The sequence below is a fragment of the Corvus moneduloides genome, chromosome 1 (genome assembly GCF_009650955.1).
Source record: "Corvus moneduloides isolate bCorMon1 chromosome 1, bCorMon1.pri, whole genome shotgun sequence".
NCBI lineage: Eukaryota > Metazoa > Chordata > Aves > Passeriformes > Corvidae > Corvus > Corvus moneduloides.
The window spans coordinates 114,171,600-114,187,242 of NC_045476.1; the positions used below are offsets into that span (position 1 = coordinate 114,171,600).

The 15,643-nt window shown below is 38.5% G+C and overlaps 1 protein-coding gene across 6 annotated transcripts in view; it reads right to left on the reverse strand.

Annotated features, from left to right (window-relative positions):
* Nucleotides 1-15,643, reverse strand: part of ROCK1 (Rho associated coiled-coil containing protein kinase 1) — an 87,840-nt gene that overhangs the window by 62,939 nt on the left and 9,258 nt on the right. The window contains exon 1 of one of the 6 annotated variants that reach the window (XM_032123281.1): nt 3,514-3,549. The exons of the other annotated variants lie outside the window; for them this stretch is intronic. Coding sequence (XP_031979172.1) covers nt 3,514-3,534 — 21 coding nt within the window. The 5' untranslated portion in view covers nt 3,535-3,549. Of the gene's footprint in view, nt 1-3,513; nt 3,550-15,643 lie in introns of those variants that run through there. 6 annotated transcript variants of the gene reach the window in all.

Below are 15,643 nucleotides of genomic sequence, written 5' to 3' on the forward strand. Positions count from 1 at the left end.
TTATTATTTCAATTTGGCATCAGAATTAATTCCACTTAGTATTCCCTCTTTAGCAACAACTATCAGATGAGAGAGGATGATGAAGAACATAGACCAAGACAGCACCAAGAATATATTTCGGTGAAATCTAGGCAGAAACAGGTACAATATCATTTGAAAATAGTTCAGGAAGGTGTGAAACCAGAGTAAAAGCCAATTGCCATTAAGTCAAATTACATGGATTCATTTCACAGCAAGTGAGATCTCCAGATATTTCATTTTCTTAAAAATGGTTCACTTGCACTGGTTAATATGCTCTGTGGGCAAGTTTTACAAACTTCAAAGCTTCTATACCAAATGTGAAACATTCTACCATGAACAGAATATATAAAAAGACTAAAGCAGAACTATCTGGAGGGCTATGCAGGTTCTTAATATTTTAATGTGTAGAAAATAAGAAAATAGCCTACTTTAGGTTTAAATGACTTAACAAACCATGTTTGACTAACAGTAGAATTAAATAAAGCATAAGTACAGCTTCCTAAAAGTGCCCTCTTCAAGAAAACTGTACTAGATGTGAACACACATACACCTAAAATATATATATTTAAATAGTGTTAGAAGAAGTAGAAGTACTGGTAGTTAAAGAACTGACTGATGTTTATCACCATGGAAGCAGCATTCCACAGCCACTGCAGCACTTGACATTAGGAAATGCCTCACAGGTCTAGAGTTCCCAGCTACAGTAACAACTGCAACTGGAGATGAGCAGACAACCTGACACACAGCAGGGTAACACTATCCGCAGAAATACCTCGTGGTGGAAAAAAGTGACTTCACATCCTTTCCACTTCTCAAAGTTATGGTATTAACCAAAAATAAAAGGCAAGCTCTGATCCCTAACCTACTTTTTTTTTTTTTTAAAGCCGAACCTCACTTGTAAATTACACAAGCAAATGCCCTTTGAGGTCCCCAGAGCTTTCTTGGTTATCCTGTGAGGGCAGATTCTTCCACAGGCAGCACAGAGATCTGTCGTTCCGATTTGGGAGTCTCAACACTTTCATTTTAAACACACACACTTAAAACTACCAATTTAGATCAATGGGAGTCAACACTGTAAGGAACGCTCATTAGAAAGCAAAAGTAACATGGATAAAAATTAACACTGTGGATGCAAATACTGGTACATAACTTCCCTTCGACAAAATGGTATAAAGACAGATCAGAGATAGGAAAGAATGAAGACAAACTGGTCCAGTCCCAGCTCAAAAGTCTAAGGCTGCTTTTGCAGCAACCTGCAACGAGTTAAGACTTCAACAAAAGGAAAAGAAACTGCACAACTCCACTAAAAACCAGTGGTATTTACCAAAGCAAACAGAACTCCTTCCACATCTGTTGCCTAGGAAATTGCTGTCTGCCTCACAGATTTTTTTCCAGGCAGGTATCCATGAAACCTGACTGCAGAAAGTAAGCTTTAGTCACTTCGACAAGATGTGAATTAGCAAGACACCAACATGTTCACAGGAGTTATTGCAAGCAACATAAATGAAAGTGCTTTCTCTTGTAAAAGCTGTCAAATATGTAAAACAACTTTAGATCTCTTATCCTTACATTGTAGTAAAACTAGACTAAGTTCTCCCATCAATAGCTTAAATTGCTGCGTCTAGCTCTCCCACCATACTTTTGTCTGAAAAGTGACACCTCTGCTGTGAAAAACAAACCAAGAGCATTACCAGCAAAGTATGCAATGTAACAAGTCAGTGGAAAGGTAACTAATTTTTCTGTAAAGCAACAATACCTTAGCAGCCATACAGAACCTGTTGTCACCTGACCTGGACCAGGTTTGCTGTAAAGATCACTACGTGCTAACCACAGATATAAACAACAAACTATACAACAATAAAAAGGCAAGTTCTCTATTTAGCTTTGACAACTTGGTCTCTGGAGATTATATTTGTTCAATAATTATGCTTTAGAGAAGATTCTAAAAAGGTGTATAAAGAAAAAAAAAACAAAACCCTCTGCTAGTAATAATATCCACCCCACAGAAAAATAACCCAGGGACTGGAAACAGAGGCTAGGCAAACTGAGAACAAAAGTACTTAATTTTTCAAACAGAGCACAGACAATTCATTGAATAACTTCTCAAGGAAGAGTGAGAGCATCATAATTTTTCCAGCAGTCTAGAAACACTGTACAAAATCTCCCCTTCCCCACCACCAAAAGGGAAATTCTTCCCTAAAACTCTAGAACAAATCACAACACTTTTACAATTAGAGGCAAATAGACATGAGAGAAGTCCAGAAATGAAGATTATGAAATAATTATACTAAAAAAACTCTAGAAACTGAACCAGTGATTTGTAAAGCAATACGCCTTTCCTTAGTGTCACATGCAAACCAGTCTGCAAAACGAAAAATATGGGAAGTTAAGCACAAATGAAGCAAAGAATCAACTTTGAGAAGCTTCTGCGATTGCACAATCTCCTGTCAGAGCTCTCGCTACATTTCTGCAATAAACATTCCAGCACAAGCAATCACACGTCAAGCAGATATTTGAAATATGCAACTAAACAAGAACTTAACACTATTTAAGAATTTGTGCATCGTTATGCAGTTTTGTATCACAAACCCTAGCAAAGGCCATAGACTTTTTCGTGGATTGATTAAAAGAAAAACATCACTTTCAATATAAAAGATGTCTGTATGCATAAACTCAATGTTTTTCTATATTTATTCTTTTTTCCATGATGAATATACCCAGAAAAATGACTTTCAAGTAATGCTATTTTTTAAAAAGGTTATAAAAATTCCATGAGAATTATTTTAGATATAGACAAGTTATTTCTACTTCCAACCACTAAGATTCATCTGTACTATAGGATTTTGTAACTAACAGGAACAAAACAGCAAGTTTTTCACTTTTTTTGGAGATTTTCACTGCTAATATAGAACAAAACAGTTCTGCTAACAGATTGTTCCCACAGTCCAGAACCCAATAAATTAAATTTACAAACTTATAAATTTAAAAAACCATGGTTTTACCCACTCCCTTTAAGCCATTTAAAAAAAAAAAAAAAGTGTGAAGAGACAAGCTCTCTTTCAAAACCCACCTGAAGAAAAAATGGCAGCATATACAGACAATGCCACTAGTAACACAATTTTTTAATTAATACGGATGTTTAAGTGTATATTCAAGTCACTAATTACTTTCAGGTCTAAAAATACTCCCACAATAGATGCTTTGAGAGCAGTTGTGGATGTCCCATCCCCGAGTGTCTTCAAGGCCAACCTGGACAGGGCTTTTAGCAAGCTTGTCTAGTAGAAAGTGTCTGTCCATAGCAAGGGCTTGGAACTAGATGATGTTTAAGGTCCCTTCCAACCCCAACTATTTTACAGTTCTCTGATTTAACCCAAATCTCCTCTAAGTACTCTTTCTACCCTTTCTGACATCATGGTAGAATCACAACTAAAATCCTGAATGCTTCGGACTGCATGTGAAAAAAGAGGTGGAACTACAAAATCAAAAACCTACTTGAAAGGCATGGTTCCACATTCCAGCAGTGAAATGACAGAACAGAATCAAAGCAGTCCATGAAAACGTAAGGGTGGCTTTTTACAAACTGCAAGTCTCTCTCACGATAATCAGTAAGGATTTTAACATACGTAATACTACAACAATATAAGCTCGTTTATCTGGGATTTTCAAGTACAGTATTTCAAGACTAGAGGAAGAGTGGAAGTATTAAAAATCCACTAGAGGATCCAACGCTTTTAATTTCAAGAAAGTCCAAAGATGTTTTGATTTATTATGCTTACAAGCTCATTAGGCACATGCAACTAAGTTTTTCTATGTCCCTTTTCAAGCTTTGAGACTAAAGTTTGAAGAAAACTAAAGCCACTGACTTCATGCACCAAGAAAGAAGTTTTTCCCAACATTTCCACTGCTCAAGCATGAGGCATGCAGTTCTAATACACTTGCTCAGGCATGAGACAAAGAGAGCAGAACTTCCTAAAACAGTAGTATTCAACTTCTACAACACTGGGTATTTTCACCAAGCTGATATACTGCTATCACAAGGATGAAAAATACTAAAATGCTAAGAAATGACTGTAAAAGCAAGTCTTCTACCAACTTTTCCAGCTACAACAAAAGAGTAAGTCAACTCTTCTCTAATACCATTCTTTCTACATAGCACTTCAGAACCTGAGAAAACCATCCCCCCCCCCCACACCCAAAGAGGATACAGTAGACTGATACATGTACTCCAAAGGCATGATTTTCTTTTGGATTCAGAAAACGGGAGAAAACAAATCTTAGCCCAAGAGGAAAGGGAGCCAGGGCTGTCTGGACCATTGCCACAACCATGGAATCTTGTCAAAGTCTCTCTTGCCTGTCCTTACAAGGGAGCAAGACCAAGCTTGGGCTGATTAACTTAATCTCTACAGGGGATGAAGGCAGACAGTATTTTTGTCACACCATAAAAGCCTGCCATGAGACAAATCAGAGCACACTAACATGACATTTTCTGTTCCTCTGTCCCACAGACCATTTTGAGTAGCTGTCATTTAGTCTGTCATTAAGCAGAAAGCAAAACTGATGAAAACATGTTTTCTACAAAATAAACCAAAAGTGAATGAAAGGCTACTTTTTACCTGCATCCAACTTCTATATGATTTTTATCCCAGGATTTGCTTTATGAAAGCATTTTTCCAGTACCTAATTGAACAAAAAGTCATTAAAAAAACCCACTACTTTCTTGGAAATCTACATGAACTAAGAGACTAGAGATACATTGCACGTGTGTATAAAAATATAAAAAAACAAGTCGTTCAAAAGCCACGTCAAGTGAAGTCAGGCAATACTGCTACTTCCCATTCATATAAATTCTATGTTTGTAAAACACTGAGGAAAGCAGGTTTCCCATTTCTAAATACTACAAAATAGCAACATGAGATATTCTGGAATGTAATTAAAAAGCAGCAATATCAGTTCAAGAATTTAGAGTCACACTTTTGTCAGACATCCTACACTTCACTTTCCAAAAGTCAGCTGGATCACAAAGACATTTGACATTAGGAAAGGTTTAACACCAGGAAGTATGTGTGTGCATACACCCTCTATACACAGATTTACATATCCCAAAAAACCAAACATTTTAAATAATAATAATAAAAAAAGTAACCTACCACTTTCATTCATATTCACACTTTACAAACTGCTTGGCAAGAGAAACAAGAAGCACCGAAAACTTCAACAGAGACACAAACTCTTTTGCATTTGTAAAATTACAAGTAGTTCATGATGCAAAGCTCTATGTGCTCAAGGCACTCTTCAGAGAAGATAAGCAATGCAGCATTTAATCTGTCACGTAAAGCACATTCAAAATCCCCCTTACTTGTTTCAGTCAAGATAACACATTGTATAACTTGTAGCAAACAGAAAAGAACTGAATTTCCTATTTTCTGAACTGCTGTATAACAACTCTAAGATCATGTCACATTCTCGTGTTTAGAGCTCTTTCTTTCTTTCCAATTTAGAGTTAAAGGACAAGTATGAGAACTGGTTGTTTCTTGTAATTTTGTCCCTTTACCTTTCGAACTATGACATGACAAATTTCCAATTTATTTAACCTCACCTCATTAAAAAACCTCTTAATCTCCTTATTCTCTGAAGATAAGATGACACTTACTCCAGTTTAATAGATTCAGTTAAAAGCCAAATTTTATAAATAAGGACACAGGTAGAGATAATACCTCTTTTTGTACAAGTTCCTGTAAAGAATTAAGAACACAGCAGAAAACCAGTCTATGAATACATAAACTATTCCTGCTGAAAACCAATATAAAAGTTCATGGCTGTCCAGAAGACAAGAAGCAAGAAAATTCAGAAAAAAAGTTGAGTGGAGTAGTTGTGAATTCTTACATACTATTTCTACATAGAAGTTAATCTTAACAGCAGAAAATCTTCTGAATATCCTAAAGCCTGACTTGTTCAGTTTCCAAACGCTGTTCAATATCATGAGCATGGCAAAAAACGTATTTGACTTTTCATTACCAAATTAAAAAAAAATTTTAATTATCAGCAGTATGAACTTAAAAACGACGAAAACAGAATAGGATAATATTCCTTATCAATCCTCAAATAAATCTGCTATTTTCTGCAAGAAGAGAGAAGCATATCTTTGAGTGTCTTTGAAGGCCAATTGGCTTAGGTCTTCTGTCAAGAGTAGCTACCAACACACTGAACTATTCTGAACCAGCAGAAACATAACAAGAACTCTGATGGTAAAGGGGTAACTAAAAGACATCCTGATTTAACCTCTTTTCCTTGCCACACCACAGTGACAGTGATTGAATTCACCTGTTTGGCACCACAGATGTTGGAGCATCTCATTTCTTCAAAAGTGAGTGGGGAATGCCAATGGCCTCACATAACTGCAACTGGGAAACACTGTAAGCAATAGCTGGAATTTGATTTGCTCTTTCCACCGAGTTCTTCCAATGCACTCTTATTTCATCTAATACACCTTCTGCTATGAACCATGGTAGCTGTCCTCCTGCCCCACAACCCAAAACATAAAAGGGAGGTAAATTCCAGAAGGCCCGTATCTAATTACGACAGCTACTGAATGTAGCATGAGGGCAGTAGCTGTAATAGACGCTGGCTCACAAAACAGAGACAAGGCTGTTGCAGAGAGACTGTGGCCTTGCTCTTGATGGACTGGCCTGAGCATTCTTGCTACAGATCCCTCTAATACCAGGCTCATTGTAGAAGTGGAATTCCAAAACGAATCCCCAGCACTTCTAAGTTTTATTACAGAATAATAATCTGCTGAGAAATAAAATACACTTGAAATTAGAGCATAGTTTAAGCTATTTTTTTTCTTTATAATCCTTAGGGCTTTATCAGAAATACAGATTCAACCAACTACTTCTGTTATTTTTTGAAAGCGTACTTGAAGCCTTGATTTTATGCTCAAATAAACTGTATCTCTTCATGTAGTAAAAGTTAAATGTTGTTTGACTATATCTGACTGTATATGGTAACAATCTTTCATATCCAAATTACCTATATTACTTCCATACTCACAAGAACTACATTCTATTTACTGAAAGCTTCATTCTATGCTAATTCTTAATTTGGAGAGTTTTATACTAATCAAGAAACTTCTCACCTGAAACCATTGTAAGACAAAAATCCTACTAGCTCCTGATCATTTTGCAAGCTTCTCTTAGCTTAGCAGAGGTATCTTTCCAATCTAAATGGATAACTTGCATTTGTTGGTTTAAATCCTCGGAATATATTTTTCCTCCTTCCAGATGGAGTTCATCTTAACTCCTAGAGTATTAACAAAAATTAACTCTGTGGGAGGTGCTTTTCCTGTTGCTTTTTTAAATTCAGATACTATTGCTATTGAAGTTGCCATTGATAGTGAAAAATATTTAAGAAAATAACAACAGTTTATATTTTTGTCCACTTAGAAACTAGATTTGTTGGGCATGCATTCTGTGGTTGAGTTTCTTCTGTCTCTTCAGGCCACTAGCTTTAAAAGTTTTTCTCTTGAAGTCTCTTTCGCTCTCATCAGAGAAGATCTGCTGTTAAAAGAGAAATTAACATCATGCTGCTCAGCACAGATACCATATCCTGTACAGTGTCACTTCAGAAAATGGGACCTTGATAGCTACAGCTGAGAAAACAATTTGTACATATTGCACATATCATTACTTTGTGCTTAACTAGCACTGCTGCAAACACATTGCACTGATTTAAGAGCTTCACTGAGGCTCTGAAACAAAGCTAGGGAAAGGCAAAGGGGAAACCAACCTGTGAAATACTGTAGAGGTGTCTTCTCCAAAGACAGAGAATCATAGAACAGTCCAGATCTGGTGGTACCTCAAAAGTTCACCTGGTCCAACTGTTCATGCAAAAGGGAGCCTTGATGAGATTGCCTAGCACCCTGCTGAGTCTTGAAAACCACCACCAATGGGAACTCTACCACATCCTTGGGGAAATTGTTCTAGTGACTGACTACTGTCACAGCAAAAAATTTCTTTCTTATATAAATCTCTCCCAATGCAACTTGTACATGTTGGCCCTTGTTTTCTCCTCCTGAAAAGATCTCTATCATCTTCCTTGTAGCTGTCTTTTTAGTTCTGGGACACTGTGATGAAGTCTCCCCCACACCTTCTCCAGGGAAACACCTTCACTTTTCCCTCACAAGGCAAGTTCTCCAGCCTTTTGATCACCTTTGTGACCCTCCTTTAGAACTCTCCTTGGGTTGCAGGAACAAGAACTGGACACCTCCCTACAGATGTGGCCTTACCAGCACTGAGTGGAATGATCACACCTTCCATTCTCCTAGTAACCCCTCTGTGGATGCAGCCCGGGATCTAGTTTACCTTTGTTGCTGCAGCCATGCTCTGCTGACTTGTGTTCACCTTGTTGTCCAACAGGCCCCCAGGTCAGTGAGGCTGCTTCCAACCTCACAGATCCCAGCCTGTAAAATCAGTGTAAACTCAGCCCACTCTTCCAGCCTGTCCAGCTCTCTCTGTAAGACATCTCTTCCTTCTGTAGGGTCCCCTCACTAGTCAGTTCAGTGTCATCCGCAAATTTGCTCAGGGTGCTTTCAATGCCACCATCCAGGTCATGCAGGAAGATGTTGGACAGCATTAGGCCCAGCATCCACCCATGGAAGACCCCACTTGTGACAGGCTGCAAGCCTGAGTAAAACCCACTGACCACCACAAGATCTATTTTTAAAATAGTATACATTTGATGTCTCACCAAAATTAACCCTCTATTAGGAAACTTTAGGTAGATTATTCCTTGTGCAATTTTGGTGTCACTACTCAGCATACAGAAATATTCTCATCATAGTTTCCTTCTAACAAAATTTAGAGCAGAAAATTATAATTGCACAGTACTGAAAACAACACCTCCGATCCATTTTTCTGAAACTTAGAGTACCTCAACTGAATTTGCAAGTTTTTTTTTTAAAGGAAAATGAATGTCATGATTTCATATTTATCATCACTATGGAGTGTGTATACATGTATATAAAAGTCTGTGAATGTACTGAGCATAATTTTTTTTCTTTTTAGCCAATTCACTTATTTAATTATGATCTCAAGTGATTAATGAAGCTTTTCACAGAAAGGCTTTCCTGGAAATCTGTTAAGCACACCTTCAGACTTAGAAAGCAAGCAATTGTTGCATATGAATTCATTAAGGTACAAACCCACTACCTAATCAGTATGTAAGGCTAACAAGAAGGAGAATTATTTCAGAGAACTAACAAACTTTGTTTATTACAACCCTCAAACTGCTTAGGTCAATGGAACGTTTTAGTGATGTTCCCCCTTTCCTCCAGTGATTACACTACTGGAAACTATGGGAAACAGGAACAGTCTCCTGCTATACTACTGAGCATTGGACACTGCAGTTAACTGCAACTTAAAATGCATAAATCTTCATTTTAACAGCTTCATATACAGGCACAACACAGTTCAAACAGCCAGTAGTGACACTTTTCTATTGAAAGCACCAAATTTCATGAAGCTCCTCTTTGTATACAGTTTTCCTCCTGAGAAATACAATCAATTCTCTACCATACATTCAGTGCAAAGAGACTGATGAACATTATGAACATGCTACTAAAAGAGCTAACGTAATGTAAAAATTTACTTATTATATTGAAGCACAGTAATTTTTAGGTTCATGTATTAATATGCATTAGCATGCAAAGAAACTAATTTTCTTTACTTAAAAACAGTATTTTGCAGTCATAAACCCATGTCCACGTAAATCAGTTTTCCGTATTTGTCTGTGGGAACATCCGGAACTTAAGAAAACTACAACTCTAAGTCAAAAGGATAACCCTCTCAATGATTTTTGAACAGTTTTGGGAATCTAGAGAGGTTCCAGCCGACTGGAAGCTGGTAAACATTGTCCCAATTTTCAAGAAGGGCAAGGACGACCCTGGAAACTACAGGCCTGTCAGTGTCACTTCAACGACTAGTATAGAAAAGATTATTTGGGGAGGTATTGAAAAACACCTGCAGGACACTGTAGTCATCAGTCACAATCAGTACGGGTTCCTGAGGGGAAAGTCCTGCTCGACAAACTTAATTCCCTCTTATGACAAGGTAACCCACCTAGGTATCAAGGGAAGCCAGCTGATCTAATCTTTTGGGATTTCAGCAAAGCTTTCAATACTGTCTCCCACAGTGTCCTACTGGACCAAATGTCCAGCATTCAGCTGGATAAACACACCATGGGATGGTCGAACATCTGGTTCACGGGTCAGGCACAAAGGGTTGTAGTGAATGCAGTGCCATCAGACTGCCGACCCGTCACTAGCGGGGTTCTGCAGGGCTCTATCCCTCCACAGGGCCTTGTGCTCATCAACATCTTCAAAATTGACTTGGATGCAGGACTGGAAGCAATACTAAGTAAGTATGCCAGTGATAAATTGGGAGGAGCTGTTGACTCCCTCGAAGGCAGAGACACCCTGCAGAGAGACATCAACAAATTTGAGGGCTGGGCAACCATCAAACATGTGAAGTTTAACAAAGACAGGTGCTGGATTCTGCGCCTTGGATGGGGCAACCATCCGAGTACATACAGACTGGAACAGGAGGCTGGAAAGCAGTGCTGAGGAAAGGGACCTGGGGCTCCTGGTCGACGGCAAGTTGAATCTGAGTCAGCAGTGCCCTGCCAGCCAGGAGGGCCAACCCTGTCCTGGGGGCATCAGGCCCAGCATCACCAGCCGGGCAAGGGAGGAGATTGTCCCACTCTGCTCTGCACTGGGGCAGCCTCACCTTGAGTGCTGGGGGCAGTTTAGGGTGCCACAATATAAGAAAGATACAAAGCTTTTAGAGAGTGTCTAAAAGAGGGCCACAAGGGTGGTTAAGAGCTTTACAAGGAGTGGCTGAGATCACTTGGCTTGTTCAGCCTGGAAGAGACTGAGGGGAGACCTCACTGCAGCCTGCAACATCCTCATGAGGGGAAGTGGAGGGGCAGACACTGGTCTCTTCCCTCTCATGACCAGTGACAGGACCCAAGGGAATGGCATGAAGCTGTGTCAGGGGATGTTCAGGTTGGATATCGGGAAAAGGTTCTTCACCCAGAGGGTGGTCAGGCACTGGAACAGGCTCCCCAGGGAACGGGCCACAGCACCAACCCTGACAGAGTCCAAGAAGCATTCCAACAATGCCCTAAGGTGTGATTCTTGGGGTTTGTAACATGCAAGGTCAGGATGATCCTTGTGGGTCCATTTCAACTCTTTACTTCTGTGATTCTATGAAAATATTTAAAAATTTGAAAGCAATGGGTTATATTAAAATAGCAGTTTGTAACATATCAATGAAGATGCGATGTTAAACAGACTCACGCCTCCCTTTTGACCTTAAGTCCTGCTGTGGAGGTTTTTGTTGGCCATTCACATTTGACACATCCTTGCAGCTTGATGTCTGCTTTTTGAATACTCGATGGTACTACCAGTGAAATTTCCCTACCCCTTAAAAAGAGTACAAAAAGCAGCTTGCCTCCACACCACCAAACCCACAAATTGTGAGGGGTGGGGAAGTACTTCCTTATTTTAGATGCAGGAAACAGAAATTCAAAACAGTCTCACAAAAAGGCTGAAGAAATCAGGAAGCCCTAACTTACAGCACATTAGGCAAAACAAACAATTCCAACACCAAAATCATCTTTATCTATCATCTTACTAATTTCTCTGCCTGTTTTCCAAACCTCATATCTGTATACATATATATATCTTTCAGACAGACAAGTCTTCTCCACAAAGGGCAATTTTTTTTTTGTTCTTGCACCCTATCCCTGCCACACCATAAGTGTAATCTGTTGTGTTCTGCTGTTAAAAATATTCAAAAGTAAAGAAGGATGTATCAAGAGTATCAAGGATACTGCACTGATGCTTCCTTTTTTTTTGGTATTTTATTTACTAAGGCAAGAGGATAACATGGCGCACCAATTTTCATTTCAACTCCTGTCTTTTCAAGAAATATTTGACTGGTATTCAAACCAGAAGCATTTAAACTGAATGACTGACTTTCCACAACCTCAACATCAAAAGGAGAAAGTTATTTTCTATAACTATCAAGAATTAAGTAATTCATGGTAGGCAAATATCCACTGCACAAGTTTAAGAATTAACTCGATTAATAAATTGACAGGACTGGCATTACTGACAAAATAATTTTTGTCAACTGCCCCATTAGTTGCTTCTCCTTTTTATATCAGAACTTGATTACTGGTTTTACTTCTACTGCAAAAGTGAAACAAATAATCTGAAGACTGAAAAACATAAAATCAGGACAACAGACACCACGCTTCTGTATTTAAAAATTAAGTGATTCTTCTGTTTTGCAGAGATGAGGACACAGGTATCCTGCCCAACTTAATCGCGCTCTTATGGGTAACACCGCTTCCACCTTCTTCTGGATGTAAAAAGGAAGCTTAACCAATAAATCAGCTTATTTCTGTGAGCTGCACTTCATTATACCTGAAGGCCATTTGTTTATCATGATGAAATTCAAGGGAAGCAAGATCTTCAGAGAATTATCTAATCTTAAGCATAAACTTTAGCTCAGAGTTACAAGTTACTTGTTAAAGATTGTGTCTTTTTCCACTGCTATGAAAGAAGTTATGTTGATTCCAACTCTTCTGGAAAAATAAACTTATTTTGTAAAGTCATAATACTTTTTAAAGTAATTCTTAAAAAACTCATCACCCCATTTCTTTTTTTTCCACTTTTGCTAACCCATCAGCTCAGAAGACTTTTTCTTAAATTAAATGCAAGGGCCTGTAAGAGGAATTATCAGTCAGAAGAAACCTTAGGATTTCAACTTGTTTCTACAATACACCCTTGCTGAATACTGTTATTTCCTCCCACAAAATATGAGTAATGAAGCACCACTCTAAGGTAAGTCTGCTGATGTTGAAACACACAAGAAAAAAAGCAAAAGGTGTCCTGCTTTGGTAGAGCTAGACAACCTCTCACAAGATAGCCAGATTTGAACAAAAACCTTCAGCTGCCTACTCTGGTTGAACCTTACACTGAAAAATTAAGCTTCTACTCACAGGGCATCAGAAACTTTGAAAGAAACTTCCCAACCTGCAAATAAATGGTTTTAATTAATCTTTTATTCCTGACCATATCTATGAGTTTGTCAAACTGCAACAAGAAAGGGTACATTACAAAAAAAAAAAAAAAAAATTTTAAAAAATAAATCCCTTTTTCTCCCCCCTAGAATTCATGGTTCTCAGACCCTTCTTTCCTATGAACTTACCAGGAACTATGATAGAAACTATTCTTTATCTGACAGAAGCCATTCTTTATATTAAGGTGAAAGTTAATCTGACTCCCTTCTTTGCCAGGGGCTCAAAGAGGAGACGGTCATGACCAAAGAAAAGAATAATGCAGCCATCCCGACTATTCCCTGATGCCACTCAAAATGAATTACACAGAAGGCACAGAAAGTCACAGAGGAGTTTTGTACAATCACTGCAGTCTCAGAACCAAAGCAGCTCCAGCAGCACCAGCGTCATAACACCCCAATTTTACCTCTGAATGGTATCTCTGCTTATATCCCAAGCCCAAACTACTGATGATAATAGTGTTACGTATACATTGCATTCAGAAGGACAAAAGCTTTCTTATCAAAGCCGGAAGGCATTCGAGGACAGAAAAGAAACAAAAGGAAAACACTTTAAAGACTCCTCTGACCTTACATTCATCAAGAATTAAAGCAAGAGAGACTTTTAGTCCTTTCCTTACTCCAATCCACCACGCAGAATCAATGAACAGCTCTGGGCATGCAAGTTATGTGATACAAGACCTTCTTTGTATTACAACTTTATTCTTTAGACAAACAACACAGAATTCTCCTAAATATGGTTTTCCTAACAAGAGTCTTCATAGCTTGATTCAGAACCACATTGTGACTAGCTCTGATGATTTCTCCAACCACCTGATTTCAGCAAGTCAAAACCATATCCAAACACCTTAAGGTCATGCTATTTCCAAAATCCATATGCACAAAACAGTTCATGGGGTGTAAGAAAGGCTAAAAATAGCCATGGGCATTTTAGTAAAAGACAGAAGACAAAAACTCTTCCAGGAAGCCTACTGATTTATTCTCTACAGAGAAAGCCCAGCTCTTTAATGGCATGTCCAATTATAAACTCAATGTATTGAAAAAAAAAAAGACAAAACAACCAACCAACAAACCCACTGCTCAAACAAAAAGCAGCCCAATAAAATACACAATCGCATCAATAGTTCAGCTTTCACTCACTCACACGTCTTCACGGGTAATTTCCTATTTATGTCACCATCTTAGCTCCACAAACGTTTGCAACAACAGCCCCTCTTTCAAAAGCCATGATGATTGTTGCCAATATTAGCAGAGCAAAAACTTCAGTTCCTAACGAGTCTACCATTTGGCTGGCATCACTTTTGGCCTTGAATTTCCACAAAAGAGTATATATATATATATATATATATATGTATATATAGCATGTAATAGCAGGTTTGAATGATCCCAAGACCACCAAAAACTGTATCACTGTTATGCTGGCAATTGTTTAATTGCCAATGAACTTTGTAGTAAATTAAGTTGAAGGAGGAAGACAGCTACCCACAGAAGATGTATTAGAGCAATTAACAAATGGTTCAGCAGAACCACCTTCCCTCTTTGAAAGGGGAGAATAAATTCTCTCAGCTCAATACTGACAGGATTCTTTGCATGCCTACAGTCAAAGCTACTTTCTAAGAAGAGATTAGTATAAAAATACATTCGTATAAGCAGATTCATAACAAAGAAGGGAATTCTATGATTCTACCTCTAATACTGACAGCAGCGCATAGTATCAATACAAAGTTGTGAGGCATCAGAGGCATTACCTCTATTTTCAACCACAGATTCATGCCCTGCCTGGTATAATTAGCAAAACCCAGCATCTGCAAAAAAGCACAAGCCAAGTATAACCAACACTAACTTGTTGATTGTCTGACCCTCGACCTCACTCCTCCCTGAAGAATCTTCCCCATCCACTCCTACTCGATTACCGCCTGGCTGCAGAGGTTTCCTCCCCTCTTAAGTACTTAACAGAATCAATCCACACTTGTGGTCAAATGAGCTCCCAGGTGTCAATGGTGGAATTACCATGCTGAACTGTCATCCATACTCTATGAAGATGGTGCTTGTTGTACTGGCACTTCACACTTCAACTTCTCTGAAGTCAAAGTCTGAAGTTGAAGTCTCTCCTCTGAAGACTCTGCCTGAAAACTCCACAGTTAGTATCTCCTCTTCACCTGTCTCTCAGGGAAAAGTCCCTGTCCCATCACTGTCAAGAAGTCTTTCACATTTCCAGGTCAATAAAGAAGTCCTACCCAGCCTCCCTCGCTGCCTGTCAGGAAGAAAACAATGTGTGTACAAACATACAGAAAACACAAGGCTACATAATCGTGAAAAACTGAAGTGGCACTCATGGAGTGCAAACTGGACATCACAGCAAGGTATTCACTCTCTTTTTAGCTCCAACAGAAAAATTCTACATCTGTTTCAACCACAGTCACAAATTAAACATGAGCTTATAAATTCACAGCAACTGGCTCCTCAGATACAAACCTTCA